Consider the following 23,632-nt stretch of genomic DNA (forward strand, 5'->3'; position numbering starts at 1 on the left):
TTTGTTTATTTTAATCACAGACGATAAGAACATGACATAGGAACCTTCCAGAAGTGAATTTGGAAGTTTAAAAGAAAGCTTTTGGTCACACCAGAGTTAATAGATGTAAAATAAATGCAGAGGGGAGGAGGGGTGGCTGAGCTCTGCGAAGCAAATCACCTTCAAAAGCCAAATGGTCACTTCCCATCTTTGCATATTTCATGTCTGTCAAATTAAGACTCTGAAGAACAAAGGAGTTTTTGCATGTCGTGTCCTAATGGCCCCTACCCCCATGTAAAAGCTATGACCATCAGGAAGGATAAAAGTTGAGGTCGCTGTAGGGAAGCTATTATGAAACAAAGAGGCTCCCAGTCTCCCGAGAAAGGGTCCAAAAAAAGATCTGAACTGAAAGATTCATCTATTTGCACGACTTCAGGGGACACATCCAATCCCTCCCGTGGGATTTTCCTGCCTGATCCTACCTGAAACAGGAGCCCAGTTTTGGCCCCTCCACTGCAACAAGTACTCTCTCCCACTCCCACGCAGGGCAAAGACCAAATTTTAACTAATGTTTTTTTATTCCTCAAGCTAAGGGATGCTCGAGAATTTAGTTGAGTCAAGGAATGAGTAATTGAACTAAAGCAGAATATAGTGGGAATTTGAAAAGAACAGTAGTAGCATTGCATTCGGAGGCTTATCAGCCCAAAAGAAATGATTCTGCGGGTGTCATCTTGCCTATCATCTTAGGGATGAGGGGGAGTCTTGCTATGGTCACAACTCTTTCTTGTGATGAACCCCAGGTCAAGCTCTGTCCTTCATTGAGGTAGTCAATGTTTCAGCAACAAGACCAAAACAGAGCTCGGAAGGTGGCCCACCTGAAAGACGGAGAAAGCCGACTGTGAGTGAGAGAGAATCGTTATAGTTCTCCAGCTCCACTAGAGTGGGGTGCAAGGCGAGGAAGGTGACCATGGTCTTCAAACAGGTGTCAAACCGAAGACAATATCCTAACAGCATCTACATTCACAAAGCAGCTGTGAGTGTCTGGCATTGTCCTCTGTGTGCCATAGGAACTGGCATGTCTCATCTAAAACACATCATACAGCAGCCCTCCAAGGCAGATGTGGCAGTGACTATTTTTTTTTATATGACAGAATCAAGAATGGGGACATTAAGGAACGTCTCATAATCATACAAACGAAACGAACCATTTGCGTACTTCCCCAGAGGTCCAGGACAGAGCTTATGAAGGGAACCCTACCTTAACGATGCAGTCTCTTAGGCCAGCATCGCAATGCAAGCTGAAGCATCACCCACCTCCTATAGATAGGAGACAAGACCACGTCTGGAACGCAGCAAATGTGCAGAATAAAAATATTTGCATTCTCTGAGGTTTGCACTCTGGGGCCTTTGAATATTGTCATCAATCATAAAGGATGACTTCTTACATCTAAGGCACAACTGGATTTGGTTAATAGAGAAATATGATGTTCTTCTCTAAGCTGTGTGGATATATTAGGTACAATTCTTATGTATTTGAAATATTTCACCTTTTAAAAGAATTTTGTGTGTGCGCGCATGTGTGTTGCCATCAGTCATGGTTTGTGTATGGAGGTCAGAGGACACTTTGGACACTCTCATATTATCACGTAGGAACCAGGGATCAAACTCAAGACTTCATGCTTGTCAGTAAGCATCTTTATTAGTTAAGCCATCTCACCAGCCCTCATCTCTGTTTTAAATACCTTCTAGCCTGGCCTTGAAGGGACAGCTCCTAAGTCAGATATAAGCAGGATCCTGGCTTCCTGTAGGGTTCAGCATACTGGAACTGTTACAGCTATTGCATCCACGGATGAAGAAAGCCTCAACGCCCAGGATGGTATGGCCCTGGCAGTGTTCCTCTAACTTAAGGTAAAGTTGAAAGCTCCAGATGTGGCCAGATCTGTGGCAGAGATGAGAAGCTGCCGAGAGCTCACACGCTAGAGCCCAGCTAACCTCCTTCTCTCTGTCACTCACCATGTGGACCTTAGACTATCTTGTCATCCAGATATCACCCTTCTGAGAGAGCTGTGGGGAGAGAGAGGGTTCTAAGAACGGAAAGCAGGCCCTTCTGAGCTGAGCCCCCGCCCCCCGACAGGCACATGACCCTCTCTCAGTCCTGTTACATTTTCAAAGCTCTTTCTCACAGATGCTACCAGATTACAAACATCAGGCTCTTGCCTCAAGCATCATACCCACTGAAATGGAACGTGCATATGGGTGCTTCTTGGTCATCCTGAGCCTGTGAGCTCTCCTGCTGAGTGTAGCAGGCTCTGCACATCTTCTAAGATATCTCTCCCTGAACGCTGCTTTGTCACTTAAACTTCTCTCCCAGTGCCCGTAAGCACCTTTCTGTTCTACCAAGCTACCCAGCTCTCTCCCTTCACAAGGCAACTTGTTCTGGTTTCAGTGGCTGTTCTTGCTTTTTTTTTTTTTTTTTTTTAATTCCTTCCTCAAAGGATTGCTGGTCTCTTGAAATATTGGTGGCCTTCATTCTTCAGGAATCAGCCAACATCTCATCTGCCCCACGCACCCCTTTGTTACTTTACGCATTTCTGCTCTATTACATTGTTAGCAAAGGTAACTGACATCATAAAACACTGTCCTCATAAATCATTCCGCAACATTTCTCAACTTTTTTTTCCTCCAAGACAAGTACCTGCCCTCCAATTGCTTTGCAACCGTAGTAACTAAGTACAAGGAATTTTAGGCTCTATGATCTTAGGCAAAGGATTAAGAATTCAAGGCAAGGTTGAAAAATCAAAGCTAGCAACATAGAAAGACCAGAAAGATGTGTCAAGGCCCTGTTTCAAAATCTAAAGTAAAACACACCTGCCACGCAGCAAATTTTTAAGTTTTACCTATTGTTATTATTGCCCTTATCTTCACTGCAACAAATCTAAAGCCCCAGGAATAATATTGCTAGCTAAAAAAGATCCAGCAAAAACAGCACTGTGTTGCTCTTGAAAATTATATTTACCTAATCTTAAAAGTAGAAACCTTTTTATAAGGGGCCAAGTTTGCAGAACACGGGTCTCCGTCAACACTCTGTGTTGTAGTATACAAGTAACCATGGATAGTCTATGAACAAATGGTTATGTCACAGCCTCATAAAAGTAAATGGAATGTTATCTGATTTTTTTTACATGTCATTTTGCCCTTCTTGGATTTCCTGAATTATTTTTAAATGCACAAGAAGGTGGACCTGGTAGGAAAGGTCTATAACCCTAACTACTCGTGATTCTGAGGCAGGAAGATCATAAGTTCAAAGCCAGCCTGGGCTATTGAGTGAACTCAAGGCCCATTCTAACAGGCAACCTATAGGACTTTGTGTGAATATAAAGAAAGAAAGATTCGAGACCAGCCTGGTCTACAAGAGCTAGTTCCAGGACAGGCTCCAAAACCACAGAGAAACCCTGTCTCGAAAAACCAAAAAAAAAAAAAGAAAAAAAAAGAAAGAAAGAGAAACTAATAAGAGAGCTGTGGCCATCACTTGGTGGTCCAGTGTTTGTCTGGCATTTGTGAGACCCTGGTTCAATTCCCAGTATCATAAAGCAACAAAATAGGGAGAAAATGTACTACAGTGTGAATTTGTCAAAGAATAAATAAAGTATTTCTTAAAGCAAAAACCAAATGCACCGGGACAATCTTGGCTGACAAACTATGTATCTAAAATGGACTGCAAACTGAATGTACCCTGGGTAGCTCATGTCTATGGTCACACAAGCTCTTCCCCAACATCTCATCACAGTATGAGCCTCATTCCCAGAGAAATCAGTTATGGCAGGAACTGAACTGCTTTGTACTGCAGTCATCAGGCTCATGTGACTAACTCTGGCCATGGTCTGACAGGTACAATGGAGAGGATGGAAGACCCAAGCTGTCCTCTCTGCCATGGTTTCCATGGAGGCAACACCATGAGGATCAACAGCCTGTACTGCTAAACCACTGCATAGGGGGCTGGAGAGATGGCTCAGTGGTTAAGTGCACTGTCTGCTCTTCCAGAGGTCCTGAGTTCAATTCCCAGCAACCACATGGTGGCTCCAAACCATCTGTAAAGAGATCTGGTGTGTGGGTATAAATGGAGGCAGAAAGTTGTATACATAATAAATAAATCTTTAAAAAAATAAATAAATAAACCACTGCATAGGGCAGTTCCCTGGGAGAGTTGTCCAGAACCTCAGGGACTTGGAGTGATCATAAAATGCATTTAGGAGCCTTGAAATAACTGGGGGTCATTGTCATGGCCTAACCTGCTCTCCTCAGTTGAACACAATGTCTCTCTGAGTTGAACACAATGTCTCTCTGCAAGTATAAGCCGAAGAACAGTATTAAGATTGGATCACTAGGGCCAGGAGTTGGCTCAGTGGGTGAAGCACTTGCTGCACAAGCATGAGGACCTGAACTCTAGAACCTGCCTGGTAAGATATGGGCACAGCTGCTTATAATCCTGGCTCTCAAAAGGCAGACGTGGGTAGATTCTGGGGGTTGCTGGCCAGGCAGTCCAAATTAAACAGTAAGCTTCAATTTCAGTGAGAGACCCTTTCTCACAAGGAAGGTGGGAGGACTATTGAGGAAAAACCCAATGTTGACCTCTGGCCTCCATATGTGCTTACATGGGTAATCTCACCAGCATACAAATGTGCAAACTCCCCCCTACACTCCCTACACACACACACACATGATTGGTAGACAGATAGGTAGATAGATAGATAGATAGATAGATAGATAGATAGATAGATAGATAGATAGATAGATAGATAGGAATAAACAGGGCTGGAAGGATGACTCGGCAGTTAAAGGAGCTTGCTGATCTACCCCAGCTTCAATCCCCAGAATACACACACTGGAAGGAGAGAACTGAGAAAGTATAGCTGCAGGTTGGACTCTGACCTCCATGTGCGCACACATAAATAAATGAATATAATAATAAAAAAAAATCTAAATGAGTGCAAAGTCACCAAGCATTACCTGGTTTATTATAGCACTTCATTTTGAGGTCATTTAAGGAAAAATGCCCAGCCTTATGGGCAATTCAGTGAAGTCAGATGTATTTTGCCTTCAAGTTTTCTCACCAGAAACCCAAATCATCTAGGAATCATCTTTTCTAGACATCATCTTACAATAACCAGAGAAAAGGTTCTAAACCAAGAGATTTGATAAGTCAGATATCTGATTTGTCTCACCCGTACATTTACATTATAGGACAGCAAATGTCTTCCTCTGAAAAGAAAGATGGTGGCCACAGTAACACAGAAAAGCAAGTAGGGTTTACTGTTCACTGATTGCAGAAATCTGGGTGACATGCGAGAAGAGTTTGTCATTTCAGAAATCCAGAGCATCAGCTTGGCTCTTCCCCCTGGGCTGCCAGGCTCTCTAGAGATTTTAATCTTATATGGCCAGCACTTGGGGCCTTGAACATGAATAAGAAAACTTAACTGTATACCATTGAATGATAAAATAGATCTCAACATTCATGGGAGGGCATGCCTGGGGTGCGATGTTTGTAAATGAATATTTAATATTCTCAAATGAAGGTTTCTTTCCCCAGATCCCCTGGTGGCTAAAGAAGCACTCCAACAGTCTCCAGCACATGCTGCCGCTCCAGAAGGACTGTGGCCTTTTTCTAGACCATTAGTAAAAAGGAAAGCCGAGAGATAACTAATCTACCCAGGGCTGCCATTTAATCAAAAATACCACCACCCAAGGTAAACAGAAGTCCCCTACCTAGGCCCACAGCAGGCTAACAGGTAGTGACAAGATTCCCATTCTCAAGCCACTGAGAGACCAGAGCCTTCTCTGTTCCCTCCCTTTTGAGAAGCCTCTCACACAGGCTGTGAGGTCAGGCTCTACAGGGTATGTGTAGCAGACCCCTGGGTTCCCTCATCTTCCCCAGTACATCTCTCTCAGGAAGAACCTCAAAAGACAGATGTGTGGTCTAGACAGGAGATGGGGTACAGAGGGGCATGGTTCATTAGCAGATCTAAAACGAAAGAAAACAATGGGCAATTGACCTTTGGTGTCAATAAAACATGCTGACCATTAAGGGAAGGGAGAGAAGGACAAAAGTCAGTCAGCTGATGATCCAGTCACCTGGGAAGGAAACGAGAGAGCAGGTTCCAGGGGTGGGCACTCTCGTTCCTAAATCAGGGGTGGGAATGCAGCATGGAAGCTTGCCTGCCCTCACACCTGTTAAATACGTACCTCAGTTAGCCACGTGTTTGAGACTTAATATCTAGACTCAGTTCTCACAGAAGTGCTTGCCTGCTCTGCCAGACGATGCTCTCTTAACTCTGGTTTTTAGAAATTTTTTCACAAAATCAGCTCCTCCCCTACACTGACTTTCCTGAAGGTCTATGCCAGCCTCAGGCTCTGCGCTGCCTGTACCACCAAACCCAGCAGATGTGAAGAGCAGGCAAAGGAGCAGAGGGAATCCAGACAGATGTTGCACAGTCTGCCAGGGCCTGTGTGAGGACAGCAATCGGGAGGGAGTGGCCTCACAAAAGCACTCCATTCTGAAGCTGTGAGGGAATTAGAGATAACTTTCAGTCACTGAAAGAGTGAGTGCGGGGAGGGCAGCCATGTGGAGACAAAGGAACATCGGCTTCCAAAGTAAAAATGTGATACTTCCCTCCCCAACTTGGCCACGGCCCTATTCAATTGTTCACGACACCTCCTTTCAGCTTCTTCCACGGCAACCCTTACCTTACTCACCAAATTACCAGCAGAAGGGACAACAGAAGCAGCCCTTGAGGCAGACTTAATTAAGTTCCTCCCTGATAAAGGAGATAAAGGTGGGGGATTTCTTTCACAGTCCAGCCACTTGGGACCTCTCTGACCTAAAGCATCACCTAGAAGGTTGGAACTCTGTGAGTTATGGTGAAGTTGCCGTGTAAAACAGAATTTTATCTATTCAACAACCAAGATCCAAGCATCCTCCTGTGTCATCCACACTAAGAACAGGTTCCGTGGCTCCACCAGCTGAAATCAGTTTCTAGAACTGTTCTCCCTACACTTATCTGGCCTTTAGCATTGACCGGCTGGCACCCTGTATGGAGGGAAGTGGGGACTCAGTCTACCTGTGAGAGGTCTGGTCCCTAGAAGGGTAAGATAGTGAATGACCTTTTACATAGTTTAAACTCTCATGCTCCCAGGCAAAGGGCTACAAATCATGAAAGCTTGATCAATATTTGTAAAATGAAGAGATGGATGAGTATATACACTCAAAGACCCTGAACTTTCTTCGGGAAAATGTTGGTGCAACATAGATACATCTTGCTTTTATTATGTTGTCCTTTGATTATGAGGGGCTGGGGAAATGGTTCATAACATATAAACCTGAGTCTGGACCCTCAGCATCTATGGAAAAGTTGGAAGTAGTCCTCACACGTACGTAGGTCTACTGCAGCAAGGCAGGGACAGAATTCCCCCAGAGGTCACTGGCCAGCCAGCCTAACCTCAATTTTAGCTCCAGATACAGTAAAGGGACATGCTCTCAAAGAATAAGGTAGAAAATATTTGAGGAAGATGCCAAGACGATGACCTTTGGCCTCACAGGCTCATGCAGAGCAAGCATACACATACACATTCACATAAGCACATGCTTGAACACATGTACATAAAATGGTGAAGTAAGCCAGACTGCACCCTTTCAGGGACTAGTTACATAAACTTAACCTAGCCGGGCGGTGGTGGCGCACGCCTTTAATCCCAGCACTTGGGAGGCAGAGGCAGGCGGATCTCTGTGAGTTCGAGACCAGCCTGGTCTACAAGAGCTAGTTCCAGGACAGGCTCCAAAACCACAGAGAAACCCTGTCTCGAAAAAGCAAAAAAAAAAAAAAAAAAAAAAGAGTTAAAATAAACTTAACCTAAACAGTTTATGACTCTAGGCCTCAGTTTCCCTAGCTCCACCACAGAATAGACATGTTCTCAACACAGGACAGATACTTCATGGGGATATAGTAACAATCAAATGAGACAACTTCTCGACAATTTTCAGAATCTAGTTAAGTGACCCAAGAAGACATCAGAGCAGGAAAAAGGGCAGTGAGAAAGGGGCCGGGAAAGTGAGGAGCATGAGCAACGCAGAACAGGGAGATCGCTGTAGCAAACCCAATGCTTCATTTCTTTGCGAATGCCTTAACCTCTGCCTCAGCTTCCCATTCTATTAAATGAGGGGTCATAATTGTAGTCCTGCGTGGCTCGTGCTAAGTACTTAATGTAACTTGACACAGAGCAAATCTCAAAAGGTGGTAGCCCACTACTTACTTTTACTATGAGCATAAGTACCACCATTTTTATGCCACCTCTACATAGGAGGAATCCTAGAAGTGTTCCTAGAGATGATTTCAAACATTAGGAATGCTTACTAACCCCACCCTCTTCTGTATGCAGTTAGACAGTATTGCCCATTATTACAGATTAAGACAGGCAATATCATCTTGCTTCTTAGGAGTAGGGCGATGGGATGCCATGGAATGCCAAAGGAAGCCAGTCACTTTGCACGCAAAACAGCCACAACACAACTGCAAAGAGGGGACACAGTGGACTGGTGCATCTATCTATCGTTCATGAGACAGAGGGTCACGGATCTAACAGCATCCAGACTGACATAAACGACAGAAATATCCCCAGTTTTGTTTATCTGAAGAAGACAAGGTTGGCCAATTACAGCTCCCAGCTGAGCACTGCTCTCCTTGTTGAAATGCATCAAGAGATACTCACGACAGATTTCAAAGGCAAACATCTCGACACATCCCTGTGGGACCCAAGCCAGGATGAGCCAGGAGGCATCTGTGTTAAAGTGATGTCTCATCTGAATGACAGCCAGTCTACCTAGGTCCCAAGCTGAGTATGCTGACAACAGGAGAAGGGTGCTGAGTGGTTTTGGTGAAGCGCCCAGGGTCTTTGGGCTTCCAGAAGCACCTGCGCTTTCCTGCATTGCCTGGGTTTGCTCCACGGAGGAATGCAAATAGCTCTGGCCACCCATGTGGGCCTGGAATGACCGATGACCCAGGTTGACAGTTCACAGCACAGTATGACAGGCAAGTCCCCAGGAAAGCAAGGGCAGGAATGGCTTGTAGGGCCTGTACTTCCCTGTCCCAAACAAAAAGGACAAGGCTTCAGCGCACAAGGAGTCTGAACAAGGGCTCAGCACCCCTTGGAGTGATTCCTTCTCCTGAGAAGAAGAGCTCAGGGCTAAGCAGTCACCAGCTCTCACCATGCTTGGGAGCGTGTAGTTATTACGAGCTAACCTTGCGGAACTCAGCTCCACTCTCTTGCCCTTCTCAAGGCCCTCTAAAGAACACTTGCACTTACAGCAGGAGAGCTAGACTTTGTTGAAGGTGGGGGGAGGGTGGCTTGCGTAGGTAGGGGCTTCTGCAAAATCCTAAGTGGCCTGCAGCCAGGCTAAAACTCCTTGCCTAACCTGCTTGATCTCATCCCTGATTCTGAATATCACCCTACCACCCACAGGAATGCCCTCCCCCTATCCCAAGGCCCAGCTTGGACAGCAGATACACAATGAAGGTAGGCCGGCTGGCCGCAGCCCTGCAGAGAACTTCCCCAAGCTATTCTCCTCCTACCCCCACCCTCTTCAAGGAGTTAAAGCACCCTCCCTCCCTAACCCAGGGAACCTTTCTCCTCCTAGGAAGCTGCACAGGCCTCCCTGCAGGGGTACCAGATTCCTGGTAGGACAAAGTTTTCCAAGCAAAATCTGCAGTTTCTCAAGCGGACAAAAAAGCCAGTTCCCCCACCCGTCTGGTCCTCCATGGATCAAAGGAGAAGGAACAGTAAGGGTTTTATTTTTAAAATAGAAGGTAAAAAAAATGTTCTGCCTACCTCTGCAGCTAGAAGACAGCTATCCCCACACAACTCCAAACCATAAGTTCTTTTCCTATCCCGATATTAAGCCCAGGGAGAGTCAGACACTTGCAAAGCCCGAAGGCACATGACCATGCTCCCTTTGAGGGGAATTCTGGTCCTTAAAACACTGCTTAGGGAGCTGCCTCCCAGAGAGGTCAGCGGCTACCTCAGCTATGGCTAACCCTAAGTGCCAGGAAAAGGCTCCCCAAGGAGCCAGTCAAGATCCCAGACCAGAACAATCTCAATCCACAGGAAAGGATATCTCTGTGTTTAGTCCCCTCTCTGTGTACAACCACCACAACCCCTCAAACTTGGAAACTCTTTTCATTTTCTGCTAGATTCTCTCTAGAGCCTCCCAACTCCTACAAACCCCTGACACAGAGAACATGCTGGGGGAAAAACACAACACTATGGGTGCTAGCTGAGCCAGGGAGAGTACTCCAACTTTTTTTTGTAGGGTTTGTCACCCCTATCTTGACACTTGGACGCCCACCCAGTGAGACAGGCCTGTCTCAAGGAGACCTCCTGAAGGAGGCGAAGGTGCTGCCAGAACACAGGGGAAGAAAGACGGGAGAGGATTCACCTTATCCATCCTCCACTTACCAGGAGAGCTTGAATCCTTTCATTAGTACAGTCACGAGAATCCACTGACCATGTCCTTAGCATCCCTGTAACAGCTCCGGAGGTCCCAGGACATAGTGGAAAAGATGACGAAGTCCCAAAAGAACAGAATCCCATATAATGTGACTTCAACACAGAGAAAGGAGAGGAGGAGAGGGAGAGAGGGAGAAAGGATGAGAGAAAGGGAAGGGGAGAGGGGCAGAGAGAGAGAGAGAGAGAGAGAGAGAGAGAGAAGCTGCTGCTTCTGTTCCCACTGCCTCTCTCCCAGCTCTCAGCTGGGCTCAGATCAGAGGCCAAGGGCAGCTTGGGCAAATCCAGCCCCAGGCTGGAGCCGGCTGCCCTGGTTGCTGCCGCCACTGCCAGGCTCTGATGAGGATGGGTACTCTGGCAAGCCTGAGCTGAGCGAGCCCTGGAGTTGCATCCACAGGCTGGCCGCCAGCCACCCACCCTCACCTCCTGCCGGCCGGCCGTGAGCAGCCTCAGGGAGGAAAAGCAAGGAGGGCCTTGAGGATCAGAGCACCGACCTAGCAGAACCTGCACTCTCCTCCCCCAGGCGGCAGCTCCATGTAATCTCCTAATCAATGCAGTACCCAAGCAAAGCACCGCCAGTCACTTCCGCCCATTTAAAGACACAGCACATGTTTTGTCCCAGAATGGGACAGATCACCAGGGATGCGAGGGATCAGCATGCGGCAAGGAGGAAAGTGGTACCGGGAAGAGGGAAGAGGCAAAAAGTTCTGAAGACACTACAGTTACGGGCACCCAACAATATTAACCAGGTGAGTTAGTAGGTCATATCCTTGGTTAGTAAGGTATCCTGGACAGCCTCAGGATTTCTTACTGGAGCAGACCAGAGAAATCCTAGCTAGTGCCTATTGTTCCAAGGAAGGCTGCTCAAGACCACCTAAACTGTCAGTTCCCGGGGAAGCGAGCTGGGTTAGCCAGCAGGCTCTGGGCAGTTAGGTCTGAGCACAGAGAACTCATAGTTCCCTTCCCCTGCTGGGGACACTGCCCAGATTACCAGAGCATGTGGTGAGCAGCCTTTTGGGTCACCTCAAGTCAGGAATCCTTCCAAGGTGGCCCCAGCAGTCTACAGGCAAGCAGACTGACACCAGGAACACTAGTGGAAGAGAAAAAAAAAAAAGTGGACTTTGAACTTTTTTGAAGTGTGGAAAATGCCCACCGCTCCCCAAACCAACTCTCTAGGTTGGAGGTTCCCGTACCAACTGCTTCTCCGGTTGTACCACTCGCTCCTCTCTGCCTTCCCCATATTATCCATTATCTGGGTCAGTAATGCGGATGGGTGAAAAAGAACAAAGAGGAGATTAATTATAAAATAGCAACCTTCAGCTGAACCATAATAAGCTTTTCCACTAAAACTGGCCTGAAACACTCGACAGCCATGCCTGGGCTAACTACACATCACCGAAGCTTGACTTTCTAAGGTAATGCTTGTAAGCAACACAGATGGGCAGACACTACTCATCTCCTGCCTCCTTCTATCTATAGGGTACCCCCAGGAAGGCAGGAAATAGGCATCTCCTCCCACTCAGTGTAAAATCACCCCGGATAGGAGGCTTTTTGGTGGAAGGGGTCCTGTTAGTAAGTACTTCCTTGATACGATATTAAGCAAACAACCAAACCCTTGCTGTCTCCATTCAGCATTTGACCAGACAGAAGCAACACTGTCTAGGACCCTAAACTTTCAGAGATATGCCAGCCAAACAGCCATGACTGGTAGACTTCCTCTCCATCCATAACCCCATGCCAGGTGATGTTCCAATGCCTCAAGACTTTGTATGTTTAAGGATCCTTGGGCCTGTATCCGGGCCATACATTGAGCAGAGGAATTGACGAGATATACCAGATTCCAGCATGCTCAGAATTGCACTACATGACTGGGTAATTTGATCACCGGAACTCCCAAATCTCATGATACAGGCCCTATGTTAACACCGCTCTAGATCGGTGTCAGTGTTCTCTTTGGTCCCATTGCTCCAATCATGGGGACACTTCAGTACCAGCCCACAGCACCCCAAGCATCACTCAAAAATACATTTCTGGGGCTGGAGAGATAGCTCAGAGGTTAAGAGCATTGCCTGCTCTTCCAAAGGTCCTGAGTTCAATTCCCAGCAACCACATGGTGGCTCACAACAATCTGTAATGGGATCTGGTGCTCTCTTCTGGCCAGCAGGCATACAGACAGAATATTGTATACATAATAAATAAATAAATAAATAAATATTTATAAAAAAAATACATTTCTGAAAAGGTGAAATTCTTTGGCCTTTAGCAATCAGCTACTATTGGAAAACTCCATAGAAACCCTCTTTTGCCACTGCTAACCAGAGTACATGACAGGGCTGTGGAGCTAGCTGTTGAGCTAGGCAGGTAGGTACGTACTTGGGTTCCTACATGCATAGGCTGAGGTATTTGCCAGGGCTGTGCCTCAGACACTATAACTGGGCAATGACAAGGGCAATGTCTTACTACGCCTAATGCTGAAAAGCAAGGGAGAAGAAAGTCGGTGATATGAATATAGCCATATTAATCTCCAAACTCAGTACCTATGCATGTTTATTAAATAATAAATAAATAAGCTTAGGGAAAGGAAATGGCTCATGGCTCCAAAGATAAAGATGACTTCTGGCCCAAGTAGAAGGTCCAGAGTTCCCACCCCTGGCACCAGTGTAGCAGCAGACACAGAAGCTCACATTGGAATCCCAGAGCTGGCAGAATGGAGGCAAGCAGATCCCTGGCTTTGCTGACCAACAAAATCAGTGAATTCCAGGACCAATGAGAGGCTCTGTCTCAAAACCAAAATAGTGAAAATTACAGAAGATACTTAACACCAACTTGACTTCACATATGAATAACAGGTAAGTATGCATGAATACACATGCACATGTGTACACACACACCATACACACTTTTTCTCTCAGACATGCTGGTTTAAAAGTTCAAGACAAAGACTAAACCAAGTCAGCCTCTTCGTTACTAGTGAGTGCTGAGTGCCAGTGTGTGTGATATGGAGGTCTTGTGGGACGGGTGACAATCACCCCACAGATTCCCTTTGGCTGTGGATCAAGAATTTTTCCTAGTGCTCTGAAAACCAATGCCATGTTTTTCAGGCCATAACGAAGACCCTCCAAATAATATCCAAACATGGCTAACAAGACACAGAACACTTCATATTCCTGGTATAAATTCATGATGGAGACCACGAGAGACAGACAAATGTTCATCTTATGGAGTCTCCCTGCCTTACCTTCTTGTGGACAGAATTCTGTATGACCAGAACAGTTCCCTCCCTGGGAAATGGAGCACACTGGCCTAAGTTTTAAAAATGAGCGTGTGCCTTCTCCTGATGCCACCCGCCTCTCCATGGGCTGGCTGTTCCATAACACTTATGTATCTGAAAGCGCACAAATTGTTGTAGAGAAAACTAGACTCTGAAGGATTCTTTATCTGGCAAGGTGACCCTACAGACTATAAAACAGAAAGCCAAAAAAAGAAATTATTTTAAAACGCCAAAACCCAAAAAGTTAGGAATATGTAAAGTTCAAACACTTAGCGACGGCAGAAACAAATGAGCCTGGGCTTTAGTTCTCATGACCTCAAAGCACAGAGAGAAACTCTAAAAGCCCACTAGTGGTAGGGTTTTAAAGGAGATTTTGTAATACAGTGGCATTGCCCAGATGGCTTCCTGCTTGGCTACACCTCACGTTCCTGGTACAGTGGACCCCCCAGGCTCTTGTTTGGTCACATCTCATCATAATGATGAACTTGAAAGCAGTCAGGCCAGTCCTAAACCTTGATCTACAACAATGGACAGAACAAGTGGTCCTCGGACTGAGCTTCCTAGCAACTTGGTAGTTAGAGTGTACGAATTTCCTAAACAAATCTCTCTCTCTTTCTTTCTCTCTCTCTCCCTCAAACAAACAAACAAACACACACACACACCTGCAAAAGAAAAGGATACCTGACCAACTTCCTGTCATTCAAAGGAAAGCTGAGGAAGGAGGTTGCAAAGGTTTTGCTAGGAGGAAATATGTGTAACACATATTGAGAAAAGGACCGTTTGGATGTTTATTAAAAACTCCTATAAATCCATGAGAAATAAGTACAAGGAAAATAGGCAAAAGCTTTGAATGAGGGCTTCCAGAGGAGGAAATAATAAACATTTGAATATAGGTCCACACCTTTCACAAGAACTCGGGAAAAATACAAATTAAGAAAATTAACACAATGCCACTTCAGACCCATCTATGTGACTGGCCAAAATTTTTAAATCAAATAATATCAAGTATTGAGAAAGAGCTAGTGGAAGGGCATATTGACGCAACTACTCAATTATGGAAGAGTGAGCAATACTATGGGCCATTCTACCACACTGGTGAAAGTAAATTACACAAAACCTTGCACACACAAGAATCTCAATACAGTACACACCATCTAATAATGAGGACCCGTACGAAAAGCAGAGGTAACTGTAGTATTTTCGTGTGGAGTATTATACAGCACTGAACATGCACAGTACTGCAATCTACAACAGGGTGGGTAAGTCTCAGAAACACAACACTGAAGAAAACAGGAGTCGGTGAAGATTTTATATATTCTCCTGTAAACATACGAAGAATAAAACGCATACCTATATTCTATATCCATACAATAAAAAACTAATCCTAAACCTTGACGTTGAAGAAAAGAGCAAGCAATAAAGAAAATAACAAGTCCTTCAGAAAGTTGGCCAAGGGACCGGTGTTAGCCGAGAGGAGCTTTTCTCTTCTCTATGCTTTATGCCTAATTTGCATTGTCTTTACCTTTTCTCTCTGAATTGGAATATGACAATTAAAAGTGGTTCCCTGTCAATAAGTTTTCTAGAATATATTTTATACCTTGTAAATATCCTTCTATATCTTCTCAGTGCTTATGAAAACACATTTAGGAAAACAGAGCAATCTGAAACCACTCCTACATCAGTCTTCTTTGATATGGGGCGAGGTCTGACCGTGACAGTGTTTTATATTATTCATGGTTCAAAACTTGTTTGGGGCTGTAGCTCATAGATACCCATTTGATGATCATAAAGTTGGCTTGTGTTACTCTAAGCCTTTTAAGGTAGCTCTTCCAAAAGATAGAAAAAATTTATTTTTATTTTACCTGCTTTGATTTTTTTTTTTGGGGGGGGTCTTGGCCTCCTCCAAGTGTTGAGGTTTCCAACACCCTGGTGCTCTTTCCTGTCTAACCAAACAAAAGCAATGATTGGCATTTCTTGCCTCATCTGCAGATAAGGACTGGAAAAGTGACTCAGCTGGAGCATGCCCCATCCACATACCCAAGATTTGGCCAAAGCCAAGTCCAGAACCGTCTATCAACAGTCAGGGTCCATAGACAGATTTGGACAACTAGAAGAAGTCAAGGGTGTATTCAAGACTTTGGACTTCATCTCCCCATGAGAGTCCTTTCCCAAGAGCAGAAGGTTGGGCCACCTCCTGACCTTGCTAAGTCACTCCAAGCAAATAGTTCTGTATCTAGAGCAGAAAATGAATGGCGAGATCCCTGAGGCTCTCCTTGTATCTCAAGTCCTCAGACTCTGGCCGCAGTCTCTCGGCCCATTCCTTCTCCAGGCAGCAGAGCTAGCTGCAATAGAGCGGCATGCCTCTAGCTGCTGGCAAAACTGGGACAGAGCCGTGCTGCAGTCACACGCTGGGGAATCAAAGCTCCAAGCTCCGGCAGGAGAGTCATCAGGCGCTGAGAGTGTTATATTTAAGGAGCATTTTGGAGGTCAGGAAGCAAGCAAGACAGGAGAGAGCAGTGGGGGAGGGCAGAGCCTCCCCAACACTCCATTTCAACAACAAACCTCCTCATCATCCCCTAGCCAGAATCCTCTTCCAAACTCCAAACTGCAGTCAATAGAGGCTGTGTGAGGGGCCGGCAGATGGCCAGGGCTGCACTGATCAGGTGCTCCCTACCACTTCCCTGTTCCTCCCCCTCCCTCCTCCCTGCCTCCGCACTCACCACTCCCCACCCTCTGCCACTATTAGTCACAGGTTCTGGGGTGATAGTGTAGGCTGTAGGCATTGGCCTTGCCTTCTGGTCTGTTCATCTGTGTCAGCTCTCAGCCTGGAGCCTCCTGAGCACCCCCCTTGTCCTTAATACCCACACCCCAGCCCTCTAGCCCCACATCCCATGGAGCCAGCGCTGTGCAGGAGGCTGGTAGAGGTTGACAGACCTGTAGGCAAAGTAAGCCAGACTTTTTGTGTCTAGAGTGTTTCCTTCTGCCTCTGTGACCCCAGGGATTCACTTAAGGTCCTGAAATTGATATATTTAAAAAAAAAAAAAAAAAAAAGACAAAAACCACTTCCTCTTCCCAGCCTTCTCTGCTCCCCCTTCACAATCTGTTAATCCAGAATGCTCCTTCAGGCAACAACAGCAGGAGCAAAGCCAAAACCAGACTCCAATCAACTCTAGCTTCCATCCTGCCCCCAGGAAAGGGAAAGCAGGACCAGGGCTGCCAAGGACAGACAACACACCACTCCAGAATGTTAAGTGGGGGTGCATATATGTTGTTTCATAGACCTCAGGTGACCCAGTTGAAAGTTAAACAAAATTGAACAGGAAAGAATTAACACTGGTTTGAGGAAGAAACCAGGGTTTGGTGATGTCCAATTTTTGTTTTTTTTTCCCCAACACTACCAGTTACCACCAGTTTCAGGGTAAGTGGTACTAAGGCCCTCTGCCCTCATAGGTCCTGCATACAGGATTCCAACCTTGGCTACAACACATGCTGAGAAAAGCTGCATGTTTACATGTGAACATGCTTGAGTTCATGTCTTAAATGATACAATATAACAACCAATTACCTAGTATTCACATTGCATTAGGTAATGAAAGTAACCTAGAGACGATTTAATATGAATACATATTTATATAAACATGCCACTTCACATAGACTTGAACACTGGTAGATTTGAGAAGCAGAGCATCCTGGGACCAAGACCCTGAGTAAGTCCAAAGAATGCTGTTGTGGAGGTTTAAATGAGAACGGTCCCCATGGGCTCATATATTTGAATACTTTGTCACCAGCTGGTGGAACTGTTTGGGAAGGATTAGGAGGTGTGGCCTTGTTAGATCTGCTACACTCATGCTGGCTGAGAACCCAGCTAAGCTTCTTTTTCTTTTCCATGCTCTTGACATACATTTAAAAAGACAAGGAAGGTCTCACTTGGTAGCCCAGGCTGGCCTTGAACTGGAGGTGACCCTTCTACCTCTACCTCCTGAGTACTGAGGTACTTACACCATGACACCCAACTTGGCAATCCTCTTCCAAGGAAACGGTCTTGATGACACAAGACAGGTCCTTGGTTCTGTCATAGGAGCTCTCAAAGATGACCCTCAGTTTTCCATCCCACTTTCTCATCCCCTTGGAAACACACTCCCACTTCCCAAAAGGCTCACCCACTTGCCTCAGATTTGGTTTATCTGCATGCCAGACACATCCCCATGTCTTGGCTCACAGGACCTCTTCTGCCCATAGACAGAAGGGCAGCTCCAAGGAAGCCAGAGCTTCCCCCACCAGAGAAACCCTACCCCACCAAACAAAAAGGGGGGGGGCACTGGCCTCCCTTCAGCATTCTAAGGTCGCACACGGCAGGAACACACCTGACCCCTGCCACAGGAATAGGCGGGCAGATTTGTAATGGCCTGCTGCTCCTCTAGGCTCAGGACAACCTCCGGGTGAATCAGTGTGAGAAGCCAGGCAGGGCCTCACAGGCTCTGATTCCCCCAGGAGGGAACACCTAGCCACCCACAGCCAGCAGCTGCTTGCCCCCTCCCCCAACATGAACATTTCTCCTTTCCAACAAAGCCAGAAGGTACATGAGGACTGCCGTGGGGGGCAGGGCAGGGGACGAATGGCAGATGAATTGAGGGTTCCACACTTTCACAGTTGAAGTCTCCTGGCCAAGGAGATGGCGAAGGAATCTCTTGTTGGCCAAGAAGTGGCTTGTCCCTACAACGAGCCTAGAGGAGACACATCCTCAACTGTCCCCAGCCTCACCTTAGTCCCAGGGGAATAGAGATGCAGGTTCTAGAATCAGACATCAATTCAACTCTGTACTTCATAGCCACATGGCCTTAAGAAAGTTCACTTATTTCTCTAAGCCTCCATCACTTATTCAGAAAGGCAATGGTGACAGTACCGCCAGGCTGTCAGGAGCCCATGACATACACAGAGCACGCAAGGGCTGAACAGCATCTACGGGAATATCTAAACCAGTGTCTGCAGATCCACCGCCACACTCTAGAAGAGCCAACGGCTCCTCAGCTATCCCTGCTGGCATGCGTTTTCTCTACCTTTTCCAAATCATTCCTGTTAGGCTGTGTTAGGGACCACCTATACCTGCAATGCCTAAAAAATACATCAGAACATCAATTTACAGAGAATTTCCACAGAATTAAGTATTATAAATAACCTGGAGATTTTTGTGCCTTTTGGGTGTGTGATACTTTTTAGGTCAGTGGGTACTATGCCCGTGACGCAGGGACAGCATAACAGCATTGCAAAGACAGGCCCGATGAACTCCTTGGCCTCTAATTTTAAAAAGGATAAGACATGGCATTAACTAAATAACAAAGTATAGATCAGTAATTCACAGGGAGAGGCATATCTAGTCAAGACACATTACCTCTGTCTTTCCAAATGAACACAGTTTGTAATCACTATGCTAATTTATCAGCTGACAAGTCGCGGCAGAATGCTCAGCTAACCTACACTAAGTCACTTTGCAATACATATTTCTTGATTAGTCTTCTCTGCACATGAAAGCGCTGGCCAGAAAAGGTATCCAGTATGTGTTGCCATTCTTTACCGACACGGCAACTCCCTACTTGTACGGCAGTTCCAGAAATAATGCAGATACGTGTTCTGCTACCATCACTGCCGATGAATACAGGCTTTTGGGGATGCAGCAGACTGAACCGCATGAGCGTGGACTTTGAATGTCTCACTTTCCACCAGCAGGACATGTTCTTATCTCTGCATAGGACTGAGAAGGCAGCAGGTGTGGGGGTTGAGGGTGGGGGCCTAGATCCACCTAAGGGTTCTTTCAACATTCCAGTAGACATTAGACCAGCCTACTACAAGGATCCTAATAGTTCAGTTTCCTTCGTCCTGTAGCTGGTGTCCTTAGCAAATGCACCCACTGCCTTTTGAAATTACGCCACAGGTCATATTTGGTGATTATGGGGCTATGGGGCACCAAAGGCTGGTATGGATTATCAGAAAGGATTGTTTTGGTTTGGTTGAGACAGTGTCTTAAAATGTAACCCTGGCTATCCTGGAACTCACTATGTAGACAAGGCTAGCCTCAAACTCATAGAAATCCTCCTGCCTCTGTCTCCAAGTGCTGGGATTAAAGGTATATACCCAAGACCTGGCCCCCATGATGAAGCTTAGGAATAGTTAGAGAAACATAGTGAGTTTTAAAAGGATCAATGTAATCAATTATTTAATTTTCAATAGTACCTCCTTTTTAATTTTGTGTTAAACTATGTCTTAAATATTAAGTAGGGCCAGTGGTAATTTTATATCTTAATTTGGTTACCTTTCATGGATTCAGTAAAAATCTGGAAATATCTCCCTCTAGAAGAAGGCTACTGTGATTCTAAGAGTTCATGATCCACTATAGGAGACTGAGGACTGAGACAGGATCTTCTGAGAGCCTCTGCCATTCAGTGCTATGGTATTTGACTTAAATTGGCCCCCCGTAAGCTCACAGGGAGCGGCACTACTAGGAGGTGTGGCCTTGTGGGAGGAAGTGTCCTCACTGTGGGGACAGGCTTTGAGGTCTCTTTTGCTTAGTCTCACTCGGGGTCACAGTCCATTTCGTGTTGCCTTCTGAACAAGATGTAGCCAGCACCATGTCTGCGTGCATGCCACCATGCTCCCCACCACGAACATGGGCTGAACCTCTGAACTGTGAGTGATCCATCTCAAGTTTTCCTAATAAGAGTTGCCACGATGGGGTTGCCTCTTCCCAGCAATAGAAACCCTAAGACAAACACCGTCTGGGTCACAGAGGTCCCTAACGAGTACACGAAAGCTTTAACAATGCCTTGAAGATATGCTGGTGACACCCAAGTTTATGCGGGCTATCCTACAACCACTCCCTTAACCTCAGCCACAGAGTCCCACTGCTCCTGAACAGTTTCACCAAGATGCCTCCCGGCACTCAGGTTATCTAAGCCTGGGTCTATACCTTCTGACTGACCTGCTGCAATACTTCAATGAATGGCACCATCAGTGATCCAGTCAGCTATTCAGAGACAGAGAACTCACCTTAGATGCCCTTGATCTTACCTCCCATTCTAATTAGGTAATAGGTGCCGTGCTCCAAGCTAGGGCTAAAGTTTATCTTGGGCCAGCATTTTTTTTACCCATCGGTCCGCATCTTTCTGTCTGAAGCTGTACTCTTGCCTACTAAGAACAGTAAAACTCAGTCTTTAAGGAGTTCGTGGTCTAACAGAGAAAGTCCAATATGTAAAAAATAAAATGAGCCAGGTATGGTACTTCATGCCTATAATCCTAACAATAAGTAGATTAAGGCAGGTAGAATATTTTGAATTTAAGGCCAGTCTGACATAGTGAGTTTCAAGATAGCCTGGGCTATTCTTTTTGAAACCCTAACTAAAAAAAGAGCAGTCCACTGATAACTAAATAAAATATCAAAGCTGGAGCTATCAACATGAGAGATGAGGAAACTATCATATGTGTCCAATGGGGAGCGCGAGGGTCTTCTTCCTAAGCTGGTCTGATGACAGCTCAGAGTCCCTGTCCCCAGCTTTTCAGCTACCTCACTACTATGAGGCTTCAGGACATTTCTAGCCCAGGCTTGTGTTTTTCATTTCCTCTTCTGCCTGTCTTCTACACAACGCTAAACCCCAAGCATGGAGACACCAGCTTGCTGGCTCCCCCTACTGTCTAGAAGGCCCCCACCAAAGCAGCAGCCATCAGTGGTCATTCATCTCAGCTTAGCAATGTCCTTGAGTCTCCACGGTGGCTCTTTGGTGTTATTCACCAGGAAACAGACCAGCAAAGGCCAAGGTAACTCACTGCAAAGACCTCAATGTTCAACAAGGTGTGGCCTTGTGGGAGGAAGTGTCCTCACTGTGGGGACAGGCTTTGAGGTCTCTTTTGCTTAAGTCTCACTCAAGGTCACAGTCCATTTTCTGTAGCCTTCTGAACAAGATGTAGCCAGCACCATGTCTGCGTGCATGCCACCATGCTCCCCACCATGATAATGGGCTGAACCTCTGAAACTGTAAATGAGCCACCCCAATGAAACAGACAGTAAACATGCTAGAATCCACCTCCACCCATAGCTGTTCCATTTCCCTGTGATCTACCCCATAGCCACTTCCCTTCACAGGCTGCCCAGTCAAGAAGTACTTCTGTGCTCCCCCGGTGACAGCCGTTTCTCTTCTGCTCATTACCTTGTTTTGTTTTTGTCTTTGTTATTGTTATTGTTGTTGTTTTGGCTTTTTGAGACAGGGTTTCTCTATTCGAAAACTCTAGCCGTTCTGGAATTCTCTATGTAAACCAGACCAGCCTCAAACTCAGAGATTTGCCTGTCTCTTCTTCCTAAGTACTGGGATTAAAGATGTGTGTCACCAGGCCCAGCTGACCCTCATTATCTTGTACTGCCATAATTTGTTTACCTAGCTGCCTCCCCACAAAACTGGTAAGCACCCACCCACAGTAACTATGTGCAATTCTTCTCTGAAACCCCACACTTGACTCTACCGCCATCAAAGTGGCATTTAGTACACCTTTACTGAAGGATTCATAAATGCTTCTAGTCTTTCTTCCCAAGAGATTAAAAACTAAGCACAATATGTATCTTGACAGATCAAGATGTGAAATATCACAGTCTTAAACCAAAACCTTAAACAGAAACAGGCAGTGTCACGGAAAGGTAGTCTCAGAATCCAGACTCCCGGAAATGAAGTCACACCTCTAAGCCCTCCTCCAGGAAATGAACATAATCGAAAAAGGATGTTGTCATCAGAACTGGCCACACCCCCATCAAAAAGCTGTTTCATTCTGTAGTAACTTAGCCCAGTGTGTTGAAGCTGGGGGGAATTCTGAAAGCCACACGTCAGCAATAAAACATGGAAAGCTAAGGTAAGAAGGTGCATTTACGTGTATTTAGACCCATGAGTCATAATATGAATTTTTATTCAGCTATTTGCAGGCTTTTATACATTCTCATGGGTCCAGGGAATCCAGTCATACCATAGTGTCTCTGATCTGGGCTTCGGGCCTTCTCCCGGACCTACACAACCAAGCTCCTCGTGGAAGGAACATCTTGGATCAATTTAAGACTGTTCAACTTTGAATTCTAAACTTTGTGTAGAAGTAATGGAAATCATGGGTGGTATCTTCCTAAAACCACATAAGTTATACTGTATAAAGTTCTGAGTCAGAGTGCAGGAGGCTTATGGACCCTCTACTATAAAGCCCAGTTGTGGCTTGATGATCCACAAGCCAAGAGGGAAGATGCCTGAAAGAGCTGTTCCACAGAGCTTGAATTAGAGAAAGCTAAAGAAGCTCCCAGGTTGAGTACTCTCAGTTCCAGCAACTTTGTGGTCCAGAACCTGCGGGCAAATGCTAACCTCAGGAATGATCCATCTGAGTTCTGCTTTTACCCCAGATGACCTGAGATCTAGACGGAAGAGTAGAAAGGCCTAAGAAAAACAGAGCTCTGTCTGCTTCTACCTCCACATGCAAGTATGGACACAACACAACCACCTCTCTCCAAACTAACTCCAGAACCTAGGGCCCCCCAAGACCACCCCTTGCCCAGGCTTTATCCTACTAGTATGGCCCAAGAGCCAGTAGGTTGACGACAGACCACTTACAGCTTCAAGAGCTAGGTCACTCACTGACCTCAGCATCACACACATCAGGGACAGCAGCATTCCAACCAGACGGCAAACTGCACACAGCAACCCAGACACGGCAGAGATGCCTGGTCCCACAGCTGCCGGTGCACACTACCAAGGAGGAAGGGGTCACAGCACCCTGGGCAGTCCTGGGAGATCTGTTCTCACTCAGTTCTTTTCCCTA

The 23,632-nt window shown here is 45.9% G+C and overlaps 1 protein-coding gene across 6 annotated transcripts in view; it reads right to left on the minus strand.

Annotated features, from left to right (window-relative positions):
- Gramd1b (GRAM domain containing 1B) overlaps window positions 1-23,632 on the minus strand; it is a 234,047-nt gene that overhangs the window by 68,628 nt on the left and 141,787 nt on the right. Inside the window, exon 1 of one of the 6 annotated variants that reach the window (XM_057766562.1) lies at window positions 10,483-11,042. The exons of the other annotated variants lie outside the window; for them this stretch is intronic. Coding sequence (XP_057622545.1) covers window positions 10,483-10,505 — 23 coding nt within the window. The 5' untranslated portion in view covers window positions 10,506-11,042. Of the gene's footprint in view, window positions 1-10,482; window positions 11,043-23,632 lie in introns of those variants that run through there. 6 annotated transcript variants of the gene reach the window in all.

Source organism: Chionomys nivalis, chromosome 4 (genome assembly GCF_950005125.1).
Source record: "Chionomys nivalis chromosome 4, mChiNiv1.1, whole genome shotgun sequence".
Classification (NCBI taxonomy): domain Eukaryota; kingdom Metazoa; phylum Chordata; class Mammalia; order Rodentia; family Cricetidae; genus Chionomys; species Chionomys nivalis.